Genomic DNA, 16014 nt, shown 5'->3' with positions numbered 1-16014 from the left:
TCATCCATATGCCCTCTGGCAAACTTCAGATGGGCCTGGACACATACTGTCTTAAGCAGGGGGACACGCCTGGCACTGCAGGATTTGAGTCCCTCTCTGCGTAGTGTGTAGCCTTTGTTACTTTGGTCCTCTCTGCAGGTCATTCATCAGATCCCTCCGTGTATTTCTGGGATTTTTGTTCACTGTTCTCATGATCACTTTGACCCCACGGGATGAGATCTTGCATGGAGCCCCAGATAGAGGGAGATTATCAATGGTCTTCCATTTTCTTACAATTGCTCCCACAGTTGATTTATTCACACCAACCTGCTTGACTATTGTAGATTCACTCTTCCCAGCCTGGTGCACATCTACAATTTTCTTCATGGTGTCTTTTGACAGCTCTTTGGTCTTGGCCATGGTTGAGTTTGGAGTGTGACTGTTTGAGGCTGTTGATAGGTGTCTTTTATACAGATACCAAGTTCCAACAGATGCCACTAATACAGGTAACAGGTGGAGGACAGAAGAACTTCTTAAAGAAGTTACAGGTCTGTGAGAGCCATAAATCTTCCTTGTTTGTGGGTGACCAAATACTTATTTTCCACCATAATTTACAAATAAATTCTTTAAAAATCCTACAATGTGATTTCCTGGATTTTTTTCTCATTTTGTCTCTCATAGTTGAAGTGTACCTATGTTGAAAATTACAGGCCTCTCTCATCTTTCTAGGTAGAAGAACTTGCACAATCAGGAACTGACTACTTTTTTACCACACTGTATATGGAATAAGAAAACACAAAGATTTACAATGCAACTGTAATCATGAAATCATTCACAGACCTCAAAATGTACCTGCTACCATCTTTACTATAATGTGTGCGTGTGTGTGTGTGTGTGTGTGTGCGCACGCGTGTGTGTGTGTGGGGGGGCCATCTGAATTCACCCACAGCGTGTGATTCCTGCTTTCACTGAGCTGCTGAGATTTCTGAAAAATAGCTGCTGCAGTCATTAAGAAATGTTTTTCTGATGTGAATACACTCACTCACTCACTCACTCACTCACTCACCTTCAATCACTTACCCGAGACTAGGGATGGGTATTGATAAGATTTTACCAATATCGATTCCGCTTATCGATCTGATTCCTTATCTATTCCCTTATCGATACCTCTTGTGAATTTTTTGTGTACTAAAAGTAGGCTTTACAGGTGTTCTATCTGTTTTATTCTTTTACTTCTGATTTTAATTATGTTTTTTAATTTTTATTTATTTATTTAAATTTTTTATGTTGAACTGTTCTATGTGAGGCGCCTTGAGACAGCGTTTGTTGTGATTTGGCACTTTATAAGCCGATTAAATTGAAATTAAATTGAAATTGAACAACATTTTATTGAGTCTTAAAGTAAATAAATATGAAACTGGTCACTGGATCCTTAAACTCTGGACATAAACTCTATATGGTGGATCCTTGATCTCTGGACATAAATAGAAATAAACAAAGTCTGTAGTTTTTGTCAAAAGCATTTCCTTTCAGACATTATTGGCATGAATGTCTTTCCATACATCTGAGCTGAGCTCTTGCAGTTGGCTGTGCTGCACGTCAGGATGTAATTCATAAAGAATCCAGGGCGTCTCATTTTGGGAGGAAAAAAAAAATGTTTTAGTCGATTGTAGTTTCTTGTCTGTATTACAACGTTTGAAAGAGGTGTCACTTTTTTTAAAGCAACAATTTGTTTTGAAGTTATTAATTCCGACCGGAGTCTGTCTCGGCAGAGAGCCGCCCAGCGTTTGGAGCTGTGCCAACGGAACGGAGGATGATTCTCGTTTCTTGACTGCAACAACACGAGTCCCAGTTAGTGACTTTAATCCACACAAAAGTGACTCACAATATTTTAATGGCTTTGAGAGGGGTTAAGAAGCAGACATGCCGTTTCTGAAGAGCAGCGAATCAAAGAACCAACGAGCTAGTGGATCGAAGCATTGCTTCATTGGTTCACGCTGCAAAGTGGTGTCGCGCTGCAGAAACAGTTGATTACAGACCCGCTGCAGGGTCTGTAATCAACGTAGAGGAATGATCATTTTTCCGACAAACACCCTCAAAAACAACGGCTGCTTTCTCGATACCCAACCCTACCCGGGACCAGGTCGCGGATGTGAATACATCTATATCATATGACGTTTAGGGCTGCAGCTATCGAATATTTTTGGAATCGAATATGCTATCAATTATTTTATCGATTAATCGAGTAATCAGATAAAAAGTACCTTTGTGTTTTTTAAACATCAGCAGTGGCAGGACTCTCCCTACAGCAGTGGCACAATGTTTCTGTGCCATCATGCAGATTTTTAAGTTTAGGGTGTTCCCTCTCTCTGTTTTGCCGGGTTAATAATTTTTTCATATTAAGAGTTTTAGAGCTTTGCCAAACCATAAGCCATGACAGTCTGTGAAATCTTCAGTGTGCATTCTTTTTTTCCTTCTTATTACATATTTCATTTGCACTTTTTATTACTGTGATTTATTCAGTGTTTAGTGTATATTTATACATGCTGTACAGAGTGTAGCTGAAACTAGTCAAATTCTTTGTTTTCTGTGCATACTTGGTGAATAACAGTCTTTGAAAACCGGCTGTGGATTGCAGCGTTTCCACAAAAGCTGCCTGTTGATTAAAAACTCTTACCAAATCTGAATTAAAGCTTTTTTGAATCAATAAACATGACTCATTTAAAGTGTGCATCCTTTCGTTTCATCTGCGGAGGTGGAGAGCAGCCAGTGTAGCAAAACGTGTTTTTTTTTAAATATATACAAACACACTGCTTCACTTTAAATGCGCAATAAGTTCGTTTGAGACGATCCGCGCAGACCCTTTCTCTTAAAAGGCTTTATTTTACTCAGTGTGTGGCTTTGCAAACTTGTAGCATCGCCTGCTACATTGATTAGCGCTATGGTCTTCTTCTGTGTTTTTTGTGGGAGCATTACAGCACCACATACAGGCCTGGCATATGTACTACAGCTTTAAACGAAGCCTCGAGGCAAAGAATTTGCCTCGAACATTTTTTGTAATCGAATTATTCAAATTACTCGATGAATCGTTTCAGCCCTAATGAAGTTTATATTATATATCAATTTATTTTAAGCAGCATCTGGGTAAGACCACAAAATGACTTCAAAAACAATACAACGCCTCTGTTAAAGCCAAAAATGAAATGGCTTCCGAGCTGACAACAGACCAGAAAGAGTCATTTTCTTCAATAAAATTTCAAGGGTATAAATTTCATTGAAGAAAGTGACCCATTTTTTTGACTGGCATATTTTCAACTGGGAAGCCAATTCCACTGTGTTTTAAGAATCTCAGTTTGTCTGCCAGTCAACTTTATAAACTCGACTTCATTCCTGTTCATTTACCCAAATTTGAAGACTGTCTTTTGGGCTTTCTTTGCTTTTTGTTTTTTCACCATTACTCAAAGTGTGCCCTCACCAACATAAATTAGACAAGATCATACTTCCATCAGAACATACTCGTATCTTCTAATAACAGAAATAAATGACTCAATGCTGCTTTCAGAAATCAGCATGCAGAGAAATTATTTCTTGTTTGGTATATCCTCATCTGGTTGTAAATCTGTATCAAGGTACAATTATGCTCACAGCAGCACTGTCAGTTGTGGGCTGCAAACCTAGTCAAATGCTTCCGTGATAAACAGAGCTGCCGTGTCCCCAGCTGCATCAAGGGATTACACAGTCATGCTAAAATATCTGCTTTGGTTCTGCATAATTCATGCATGCAGTCAAGCCGGCGCAGCAACAGTAATTCAAGACAATATGCCACAAAACATCACGCCATGGCAGACAACAATCAATGAATGAGGCTTTGCAAGAGCCGGGATCCATGGAAGCATATGCCTGAACATCTGAGTGAGAATAATAACAAAAATAAATAAATAAATATAATAAAATCTAGTGTTGCCTGTGCTCAGATGTGATTAACTGTTCTGTCTCCTTGAGCTTGCCCACTGAGGATCAGCACCAGCAATGGAGAGGCAATACTGTGCAGATTTTACCTCCTTTTTCAAGTTAAACTACTCATAGCTTGTGTTTAGATTCTAATTGGAGACTACAAGGGCAATGCTGAAGAATCTTTAACAGCTGGAAGCAACACTATGAGCCGTCGTTCTCTGTAGGCAGGGAGGAGCCATCAGTACCATCACATAGAATTAACCTCAACAATAATGCAAACAATCTCATCAACAACAGCAATGCCAGAGTGGTTTTAAATGGGGTGATTGCTGTTCACCGTTCAAGTTCACCGAAAAAAAACCCAACATTTTGTGCAGATGTTCCGACAGGAAAATTATTTCAGGGCACGTACGGACTACAGCCATGGATCTAATGAAAAACATAAAACCGATTACACAAAAGCAATGATTGCATTACAATATTACACAGTGCAATGTGGAACTCTACAATAACACATTTATTACACATGGGGTCTTATGTGAAGCAGAGTTTCAGGTGGGGGGGGGGTCCTTGCTGTCCATAACTTACCATGATGCACCACTCCTTTTAAGCCCTGGATGATTGGGTTCACAGCTGGATTGTCTTTTTGCCCCAGCTGCAGGAAATGGACAGAGAAAGAGGATTACAAAACCACTAAGACAAGCGGCGTAACAACTAAAGGTAGGCGGATATAGACAAAATCTAGGAGTGGACACAGTAAGACATAAATCCCTACAAGATAACAAAGATTAATCAAATATATCTTTGAAGAGGTAGTGCTTAAAATATCAGCAGTAACACTTTGGCCTGAATTCTCAAAATATTCAACAGTGTCTCAGAAAAATTAAGCACTGGTTTATTATGTTCACAAAAATGGCCTGAATTCTCAAAATATTCAACAGTGTCTCAGAAAAATTAAGCATTGGTTTATTATGTTTACAAAAACTGCTGAGTTTAAATGAATACATTTTGAGTGTTACAGCCTCGAAGAGTCTGTTTTTTCGTGTCAGTATGACACATTTCTTCACATTTGTATCACAGACTGCCATTTTTAATAAAAGATAACGACTAAACAAAACTGTCAAAATTTTGTCATTTGATTTGAGTTGATGTCCCCAGGTAAGATTTCAGGTGTTTCAGATTCATTTTTGCATTAAGCTATTTGTGTCTGTCATTCTTAAATGCTAAAAATAGGTGGTGAAATGATGTGGTTCGGGGTGGTGGCCAAGCAGTTCAGTGTGCTTGTTTCCAAGGCAGAAGCTTCCTGGTTCAAACTCCAACCTTGCCCACTGTCCATATAATATGGAGTTGCATCAAGAAGGGCATCCGCTGTAAAACTTGTGCCAAATCCGCTGTGGCGGTCCAGAGTGAAAAACAAGGAATAAGGTGAAGGGACATTATATAGGCTTTGAAGGATTACGTCAAAACTACTTCACAGATTCTCACCAAATTTTCACCACAGACCGATATTAGGGCATGGAAGACTCCACTGAATTTTCGAGGTAATCTGGATCCAGATTCTAACTCATGATTTCACTTTATAGGCTTTTAAGGATGATGTCAAAACTACTTCATGGGTTATCACCAAATCTGCACCATAGATACATATTAAGCCACGGAAGACTCCACTGAATTTTGGAGGTGATCCCAATCCGGATTGCAGACATCATAAATCTCTGATTGCTCTTGTTTTATTATTACTTCTATTCTGTCATTTGATTTTTAAATGGACCACAATGGAAATAAGTGTTTTCACTTTCTTGTGTCATCCATGTATTTTTAATGTATTTAAAATTATATTATGTACTTATATTGAACTTACTAAATAAAATCACACACGCACACAGACGCAACTTTGCTTTTAATATAGAAATGATTTACTGCCTCCTTTAAGAATGGCATGTGAGTCCACGTTCATTGTTCAGTGTTGTTACGTAATATCCATAATTTATCCAAAAAAGGTGTTCATTCTTGACTCACCCAAGATACATAAACATACCAAAAGGCAAATGTTAGCTTTACCCAGTTTCTCCGTGATTGAAGCTATACACATGCACGCATGCAAGCAAGCACACAGAGGCCGCTTGTCTATTAATATATAGATTCCCAGGTATCAACATTCATGAACTCCAAGTCTACCAAGAACCCAGGTCAAGGTGAAAAGTTGCACTTCCAGGTTAATTTAGAGGTCAACTCAATGAAGCTGAGCACCCTGACTTGGTTGTAAGGCTCAAGAAAGTAACTGTGGCATGACAGAAGGAGGTCACCTGAGCATGCATAAGTCAGGAGATGGGATAATGACAACAGAAAAAACAGCAGGTCCTGGTGTTTACACCAGGTCTGCATTTTAATTGCTTGGAGCAGTTGCTTCAGACCGGTGGTTCCCAAACCTTTTTTGCAAGGTCCCCATTTTTAGATGACCATGTGCAAGTCTTTTGTTTCTAAGCTCCAGTGGAATTTATTTTAAACATCATTTATACAAAACGACAACTTCTTATTAAAGAAAACAAAGTGACAAATCATCTTTACAGTGGAATTACTAAACGTGACATGCATCACGTATCTTAATTTTTAAAATGTATTTCTCACAAACTTGTCCATGTTGTGTTTGCAGTCCTCAAGCATGATCATCATCAGTGTTGACAGTTACACCTGATATTTCCCAGTCCAAATGCTGTTCAACAGCCACCAATATATTTAGCGATAAAAATGTGTGTATATAGTAGTAATTAGTAATATATAAACATATATTTTTCTTATTATTATTTTAACTCTTGTGGTTGCTGAGTGTATCATAAAAAGAAATGCAGTTGAAACTTACGGTACATAAACATCCTACAACAGTAAACAGTTTGTAACAAACCTGCCTGTGCCCTCCCAGTTTTGGAACCACTGCTTTAGACCTTCAGTTTAAATACTTCCCTGAGTATTAATTATACTAATATCCAAAATCATTCCAAAATATTTAACAAGAGCTGCTTTCCAGGAAAGAGCTGTGGTGAATTTTGGGACAGTACATTTGTTAATAAATTTGAAAATGGGAAGACACCAGAGATAGAAGACAGCTAGTTTGTTGGACGAACTCTTTCCTCCAACAGCCTTCATATTAACCAGAATCCTACACTATCAGAAATACAGAAGTGAGATGATTAATAAAATATCAATAAGCCTCTTTGAAGTGAGGGCTGTAATCTTACAGGTAACAGACAAATGTGATGACTTTTTCTAAAAGTTGTTAGGCCCACATCTACAATGTCTCAAATGTCCTACTTAGATACAAGACTGGACAAAACAGGGCTGGGACAATTCCTTTGTTCAACATTATTTCAGGTCAGTCAGAAGAGAATAATTGTGAGAAACTGAAAGCTGAATGTGGATAATGGGCAGACCTTAGAGGCCACTAATAGCCCTTCGGGGAGCGCAGAAGGAACGTCTCATTGATTAGAAATGTTAAATCTGATCCAACATGTAAGCATGTGTGTGACCGCTTAAAATCCCTCGCAGTGTAAACTGCTATTCAGCGGATTGTGTACATTGGTGCTAATTGCAATAAGCAATAGGGCTGTCAGGACCCAGCGGAGGTATTTAGTATATGGTTCATCACTGTCTAAGAGTAGACCTACATTACAAACACCTGTGTCCCCATTCCAGCCTTCTCCTGCCTGAGCCATAACCTTTGCCTATATAGTAGGAGGCTGAACGTGAGCTCCCACTGGTTGTCTACAATCAATCACAGAGAAACTGCAAGCACAAGTTAAGAACGCATCATACAGAGTGAACCTGGACCTGATGTTGGCATTGCTGGTTTATGCCATTTCATGCATCATAAACTTCAGAGGTGCATTACAGAGAACAAAAATTAGGATCATTCTTGTCTAATAAGAGATTTTGTGGTCATGACACTTGTAAGGGCCCCTTCACACATAGTGCGAATTTGGTCGATCTGAGCATAAATTGCGCATGAAGCAGGAATCGTGTGTAAAATGTGTAAAATCGTAGCTGCTTTGCACACCTTTGGTACAACTATTTGCACACACCAGCGGATGAAAGACAGAGTGTGCGCTGTGACAGCCCATCGATCACTCTTGCAGCAGGTGTCGGCTAACTTCCAGCTGACATACATGAACATCTAACACCGCTCATTTGGCACTTAGAAAGTGTGTGGCCATTCGTACTATCATCACAAAAACAGTCAGCAGATGTCGAGGTGGCAGTGAAATTTGTCTAAGTGCCCCATGACTGTGAAGTTGAACATGTGGCGTGCCAGAGTGTTGGCTCCCCCTACAACATGTGTGCGTGTGTTTCGCCCGCTCCCCTCCAACACGTGTACGTGTGGTTCGCGCACCCACCCCCCCGGCAGGTGAGGCATCTTTCATCTGATCAGAGTGACATATTGGTCTGTGCGCTGACAAGACAGGGGACGTGGCTGGCTGCCCACAACTGTTGAGACATCTCCGGTTCTGGACATAATAGGTGCAGCACACGTCCTGTGTTTTGAAGAACATGCGTGCGTGTGTGTATGCTTGTGTGGAAATACATAAAACCATATATCGCGTTTGCGATGGGAGGAGAAACAGTTAGTCCGTTTCAACAAGCAACAGGTGATCTGAAGCTCACGTCTGACAGAACACGTGTCAGGCGATGAGGGCTGTGAGCGGAGCACCACAGGACCAGAACAACCCAACAGTATGACAAATACGGCACTTTTAGTCACGTATCAGTACAGCGCTTTTTTTTTTTTTTTTTTTAGAAAATACATTCATCTGCTTGTTGATTTCACCTGTTACAAGACAGTGACTGTAGGACAGTGTTAAAGTTTCCGTCTGGTAATCAGAGCGTGTGGGTTCAAATCCCGGGAGTGGCATCTTTTTTTTTATTTAACCAGGGTTATTTAACTGCGAGGTTCCGTATTGCGTCTCCTTTTATGTATTATTTATATCAACCCAGTGATATTCACTAATTATACAGCTGGTTTTTATTTTATTTTCCTCCACATCAGCAGCACGATGTGGTGCACCTCATCCCATGGAACACTGTGCGAGCAGCTGTGTTCCTGCTTGAAAGACACTATCGCGAGCACGAACCATAGCACCCTTCGACGCAATGTTTCGTGGTGCGCTCATACGAGCTCTACCACCGTGAGCCACCCTGAGCTGTAAGTATTCGCACTATGTGTGAAGGGGCCCTAAGCAATGCAACATCAATAATAATTAAAAAAATCCCATTAACAACTATGTAAAGTCAAGAGCTTCTGCAACACAGGTGCAAGCAATTACTACAAACAAATATTTAACTTTTACTGGCCTCAAATGGTTATCTATGTCCTCTTCCAAACTAGACTAATTGCTCATTTATTTTCTCAGTGTTGCTACAGTTTTGGTCAGATGTTTACATACGTGCTGCATATGTATGCTACACAGCCATTGTACTAAAAGTACACTTAAAAAAATCATTGTAAGCTCAATAAAAATATTCCCCATCCACAGCAAGTGTATGCGAACATCTGATCACAACTGTATTCATCTTTCCCATCCTGCTTCATTGTATCTGGCAAGGCGTTACTGTTTTTGTCATCTGCTGATTTAAAAAAAAACAACAAAACTATTTTGTGGTCTAAACCTACGCTCGTGGTAATTTTGGTTTCTTTATCCTTGAGCCCTGTTTATACTTTACCTCAAAAAAGACAGCCATGGCAGCAATGATGCGTCTTTCCTTGATGGCAGCAGTGAGACTGTCAAAGTCATCTGAATTGTAAAGGTAGATCTGCATCTAGGATAGAAAACAGAGTATAAACAGCTTTAGGAGTGGACAAGGACAATGAACATTCTTGCCATCAATCACTTGAACATACTGCTGAGGAGCCGATGGAAAGCTGCTTTGAGGAGCATAAAAGAGGGTGTATTTATCGCGCTCATAAATCTCATAATGTGTGTCATTCCTGTTGTGTTCTGACAGTCCCAATGAAATATGGCATCCTACATTACAGTCCAACCATCCTTAAAGAGACATGTCATGTGTGTGGTGAGATTTAGCAGAATCTTCTGCTCCTAATTGTTGAGCCAACTGGCCTTGAATCAGGAACAGTGCTCATTCCACCACAAAGCCTGGAATGTGTGTTATACAGTATGTATACAGAAAATATATCTAGTCTGTCACGGCTCTGGTGTTCGACAGTAGTTTACATTTTTATGCTGTCAAGGCAGAAATACAGAGTGTAGTGGCACTGATCAAAATCAGTAAGTGATTCAAGCTGTCGTATTAGAAGGCATCTGTCAACATGATTGAACTTTCTCCCAATGATCATCACAACCAGCATGCATACCTTAACAGAGATGGGAGGTACTGAAACCTGGCAAACTGTTAATTGCAGTATTCTAAACCTATACTTGGGGGGGGGGATGGTCTCGTGGTTAGGCGTTGGGCTCAAGACCAGAGGGTCCTTGGTTCAAATCCCAAAAGTTTTAGTATTTTTTGTCATGTATTACAGAAATACCTGTAAAAAAAAAAAATACTCACACAGTCCAGACACCTGAACCAAATCTGAGCCATGACTAAAAGATGCCAAATGATTTATGCCAACATGAATAAAAAAAAAAAATAAAAAAAAAATCTAAATAGGTCCCACAGATTGACTGAATATATACTCGTGTTTTTATGAAAGAAATTGTTGGACACAATCAAAACAAATGTTTACAAATATACAGCGTACCCAGGAAGTATTCACTTTTTTCACATTTTTTATGATACAGCTTTATTCCAAATAGAGTAAAATCATGTATTTCCCTCAAAATTCTACTCACAATACCCCATAATGACAGCATGATTTTTTTTAGCAAATTTATTCAAAATAAAAAAACTGAGAAATCACGTGTACGTAAGTATTCACATCCTTTATCAATACTTTGTTGATGCACTTGTGGCAGCAATTACAGCCTCAAGTCTTGAATATGATGCCACAAGCTTGGCGCACCTATCTTTTGGCAGTTTTGCACATTCCTCTTTGCAGCACCTCTGAAACTCCATCAGGTTGAATAGGGAGCATCGGTGCACAGCCATTTTCAGATCTCTCCATGTTCAGTGATGTTCAAACGGATTCAGGTCTGTCTGGGCCACTCAAGGATATTCACAGAGTTGTCCTGAAGCCACTCCTTTAATATCTTGGCTGTGTGCTTAGGGTCACTGTCCTGCTGAAAGATGAACCGTTACCCCTATCTGAGCAGGTTTTCATCCAAGATGTCTCTGTACGTTGTTACATTCATCTTTCCCTCAATCCTCACTAGTCTCCCAGTTCCTACCGCTGAAAAATCCCCACAGCATGATGATGAGAGTCTTTCAGGTGCCTTTTGGCAAACTCCAGGTGGGCTACCGTGTGTCTTTTCCTAAGAAGTGACTTCCGCCTGGCCACTCTACCACACAGACCTGATTGGTGGATTGCTGCCGAGATGGTTGTCCTTCTCCAAGGTTCTCCTCTCTCCACAGAGGAACGCTGGAGCTCTGACAGAGGGGCGATCGAGTTCTTGGTCACCTCCCTGACCCTTCTCCCTGACTGCTCCGTTTAGATGGGCGGCCAGCTCTAGGAAAAGTCCTGATGGATCTGAACTTCTTCCATTCACGGATGATGGAGGCCACTGTGCTCAATGAGACCTTCAAAGCAGCAGAAATATTTCTGTACCCTTCCCCAGATTTGTGCCTGAAAATAATCCTTTTTTGGAGGTCTACAGACGATTCCTTTGACTTCATGCTTGGTTTGTGTTCTGACATGCACTGTCAACTGTAGGACCTTATATGTAGACAGGTGTGTGCTTTTCCAAATCATTTCTAATCAACTGGATTTACCCCAGGTGATCTCCAATTAAGCTGTAGAAACATCTCAAGTATGATCAGTGGAAACAGGATGGACCTGAGATCAATTTTGAGGATGTAAATATAAATATACATGTAATGTCTTAGGTTTTATTATTATTTTTAACAAATTTGCAAAAATGTTTAAAAAACAAAAAACAAAAAAAAAAAACAAGAAACTTTTTTTTCCCATATTGCCATTATGTAGACTGGGAGCCCACAGGGGTCAACCTAGCTGGAAAGGTAAAAAAAATTGTTGTGCCCAGCAAGGATCTACGTACTTGGACAAAAAAAGAAACGGAAGTATGCCAGTCCCCTGCTGGTGGGTATTGTCCTAAGGGGCAGGATAATACATGGAAAATTTGAGCTAACTTAGCTTTTGTAAGTAACAAAGAAAGGCAAGTCAAAATGTAATAAGCATGAGAAAGTGTATTACAAATGACCAATGACGGAAGTTTTTGGTGGTGGGGTACCCCTGTCAGACCTAAAAAAGGGCACCACAAATCATGCTAGATCAGCTCGTTGCAGTAACAACTTGACACCAACTTCAAATTTATCAGTAGGGCCCACTTTAACAGAAATGAGCAGTGACAGACATTTTCAGTGGTGGGGGGTCTGAGCCAAACACCCCCAAAGTACCACGCCCTGCAGCTGAGCTAGCTCATCTTATGGGGTAACAACTTCAAATCAACTTCAAATTTATCAGTAAGGCCTAGACTGTTGTGAAAGTGTTGGAACACGGACCTACAACAGGGGGCGCAAATGAACGGACAATGGAGGAAATCAAATAGCACTTTTACTGTTGTGAAATAAGCACAACAAGCACGACAGATCACAATAGAAAATAATAAAGTCAATTCACAAAGGTGTCATGTGGGCAGGCTCGAACATAGAAGACGTCTGTCCAAAGCAGAACCGGAACCACACGATTTCCTCCGCCACCGAACCCCGGGGATACTGGAGCCGCCAAGTCCAGAACTCCCAGGTGGCCACTGCCTCCGCTTGTCGGATCTGGTACTGCTGGCGAGGAACAAAAACAGTTAGATGTGGGTGCGTTTGCACCCAGCAACACGGATGGTGAAAAAAACCACCTCCACCTCTTGTCAGGAAAATGTGAGTACTTATCAAAAAAGGGTTCAGTACAGTCTCCAGCTGCAAGTACTCACCAACCACTGTCAAAACACAAGCAACAAAGTCACTGTCTGAAAGACAACACAACGGCTGAGTTCGTTACCTCCTCGGTAGAACGATATCTCGGCAAAGAGGTGGAGATGACGTCTTGCTGATATACCGATGCAGATCAGATGAGTGGTGACAGCTGTCATAGGTGATGAGTGTCAGCTGTCACCCCGGCTGCTCCTGTGAGGCGGCAGCGCCCTCTGGTGCCTGGAGCCCGCACTCCAGGCAGGGTGCCCTCTGGTGGTGGTGGGCCAGCAGTACCTCCTCTTCAGCGGCCCACACAACATAGTCTATCAGAAATGAGCACTGACAGACATTTTCAGTGGTGGTGGTGGGGAGGGGGGGTCCGAGCCAGACACCCAAAAGTAGAGTGCCTTGACAGAGAGTGGCGACATGAGGAGTCAAAAAAAAAAAAAAAAAATTGGTCACGTGACTCAGGGTGCCATCTTGGGTTCAAAATATCGTTCGCTGTTATTATGTCTGCATGTAAATCTGTAAGCAAGTCAAAATGTAAAAAGCATGATAAAGTGTATTAGAAATGACCAATGACAGAATGTAAGTGTATTTCCATTAAACCCCTCACATGTGGGACCAGAGCGAGTCATTTACGTGATTAAAAGCCGACATTTTTTTCCACACCGTGCTCGGACCAGGACCCACAGCCTGCCGCAGCCTGAAGCCTGCAGCAGCTGCAAAAGGCTGTGATTTGACACTTTGCTGCTTTCAATACTATCCCTCTCATCATATTTTAATAGTTTTTTGCAGTGCGCACGCAGATAACATTTTGATAATAGATCAAATACATTTGGCAAAAAAAAAAAAAAAAATCAGAGGAAATGTTACATACATATGGCTCACATCATATAAATGTCCCGTCCGATCGCAGTGTATTTCCATTAAAAACTTTGAGCAGTCTGGATGTGCAGAGGCACAAATTAAAGTTCAGCTCTGACACTAGCCGATTTAAGGAAAGTGAGATCGGAGTCATTTCTATTCTACAAGTCCGACCGTTTATTTTTTTTCACACCGTGCTCAGACTGGGACCTGAAGACTGACGTGCAACTCTTAAATCCGACACAAAAGGCTGTGATTTGACACTTTTCTGCTTTTAATCCTTCATCTCCCATCATATTATAACAGTTTTTATAGTGTGCACAATGATAAATGGATCAGAAAAGTCTGCATCACATTTACAGCACAAAGTCTGTAAAAGAGGAAATTGTTCAGCTTACCTTTGATTTGGAGGTGATGATTGTAGAAAGAAAAGCTTGTTGAGGGTGAAAGTAGTCCAGAATAAATCATAATCCAGAGACGGAGAACTTTAAAACTGTCACACACGTCACTGCATGACACGGAGTTACAGAGCTGCAGCTGCATAAATCAGGCTTTAAAATTCATTAAATAAATCATCATAAATTGTATATTTATGTAAATTTGATATCTTAACTATTTTTATATTTATGAGGTCTATTAGAAAAGTATCTGACCTTATTATTTTTTTCAAAAACCATATGGATTTGAATCACGTGTGATTACATCAGACATGCTTGAACCCTCATGGGCATGCAAGAGTTTTTTCATGCCTGTCGGTTACGTCATTCGCCTGTGGGCAGTCTTTGAGTGAGGAGTGGCCCACCCTCTCGTCGATTTTTTCATTGTTTAGGAATGGCTCAGAGACTGCTGCTTTGTTTGATCAAATTTTTTTCAAAACTATAAGGCACAACTGAGTGGACACCATTCGATAAATTCAGCTGGTTTTCGGTAAAAATTTTAACGGCTGATGAGAGATTTTGGTCTGGTAGTGTCACTTTAAGGACGGCCCACGGCGCCTGACGGCGATCTGCGCTTCAAGGCGGCAGCGTCTCGCCGTTTCAAGTTGAAAACTTCCACATTTCAGGCTCTGTTGACCCAGTAAGTCATCAGAGAACAGAGAACTTTCAGAAGAAGTCGGCATGAGGAGTTTATTCGGACATTCCATTGTTAACAGACATTTTGTAATGAAAGAACGTGCAGAGTCGCATGTCGGGCCGGACCTGACCGTGGGGGGTCGCGACAGGAAAAACACCTCCGTTGGAAACCTTAACGGGCAAGTTGGAACATGCCCAAGCTGTTAAACAATTTCTCAGTTACTCACTTGTTGAAAGCCATCAAAAGCCACCTGAATTTTACAAATGGTTTTCAACACGGAGGTGTTTTTCCTGTTGCGGCGCACACAGATTTGCCGAGTCATCACGGAAACAACTCGGTGAATTTGCGCGCATGTCTTTCATTACAAAATGTCCTTAAACAGTGGAATGTCCGCATAAAGTTCTCATGCCGGCCTCTTCTGAATCTTCTCTGTTCTCTCATGACGTCCTGGGTGAATTAAGCCTTAAATTAGGATGTTTTCAGGTCGAAACAGGCCGACGACGGCGCCTGGAAGCGCTGCTCGACGTCCTGCTGCGTGGGAAGTCCTTACACTGACAGAAACACCCCATAATCTCTCATCAGCCGTTAAACCTTTCACCGAAAACCATCTTAATTTCTCGAATAGTGTCCACTCGGATATTCCTCACAGGTCCAGAAAAATTTTTGATAAAGCAACGCGCACCGTCTCGAGCAGCGTGTGAAACAAAGGAATTCAGCTGAGAGGGCGGGACCACATCTCACTCAAGGCCTGCCCACAGGGAAATGACGTCACAGACACGCGTGAAAAAACTCACATGCGCACGAGGGTTCAAGCATGATTGGTGTAATCGGTGTAATTGGTGTAATCGTCATTCAAATTCATATAGTTAAAAAAAAAATAAATAAAAGGGTCAGTTTATTATCTAATAGACCTCGTATTTTGATAGTACCTGTGCCTGGATGTGTTGCTGTATGTGGTTAAATGATTTTTAAAAATGTGGAAAACTTTAAAGGTTCATTTAGTAGTTCAGTGCAGTTGAACTCAAAATAACACCATGTTCTGAGCTGATGCCACTCTCCATTCAAGGCACTCTCCCCAAAAGTACCATGCCCTGCAGCTGAGCTAGCTCAGCT

General features: G+C 41.0%; 1 protein-coding gene across 3 annotated transcripts in view; it reads right to left on the bottom strand.

The window, feature by feature from the left end:
* ca16b (carbonic anhydrase XVI b) overlaps positions 1–16014 on the bottom strand; it is a 435606-nt gene that overhangs the window by 119220 nt on the left and 300372 nt on the right. For all 3 annotated transcript variants that reach the window (XM_034166391.1, XM_034166392.1, XM_034166393.1), the window contains 2 exons: positions 9646–9741; positions 4522–4588 (listed from right to left, as the gene is read on the bottom strand). In XM_034166391.1, coding sequence (XP_034022282.1) covers positions 4522–4588; positions 9646–9741 — 163 coding nt within the window. The remainder of the gene's footprint in view (positions 1–4521; positions 4589–9645; positions 9742–16014) is intronic.

This window comes from Thalassophryne amazonica, chromosome 3 (genome assembly GCF_902500255.1).
Source record: "Thalassophryne amazonica chromosome 3, fThaAma1.1, whole genome shotgun sequence".
NCBI lineage: Eukaryota > Metazoa > Chordata > Actinopteri > Batrachoidiformes > Batrachoididae > Thalassophryne > Thalassophryne amazonica.
Note: the sequence above shows the minus strand (reverse complement) of the source record. Positions and strands in the feature narration are given on the sequence as shown.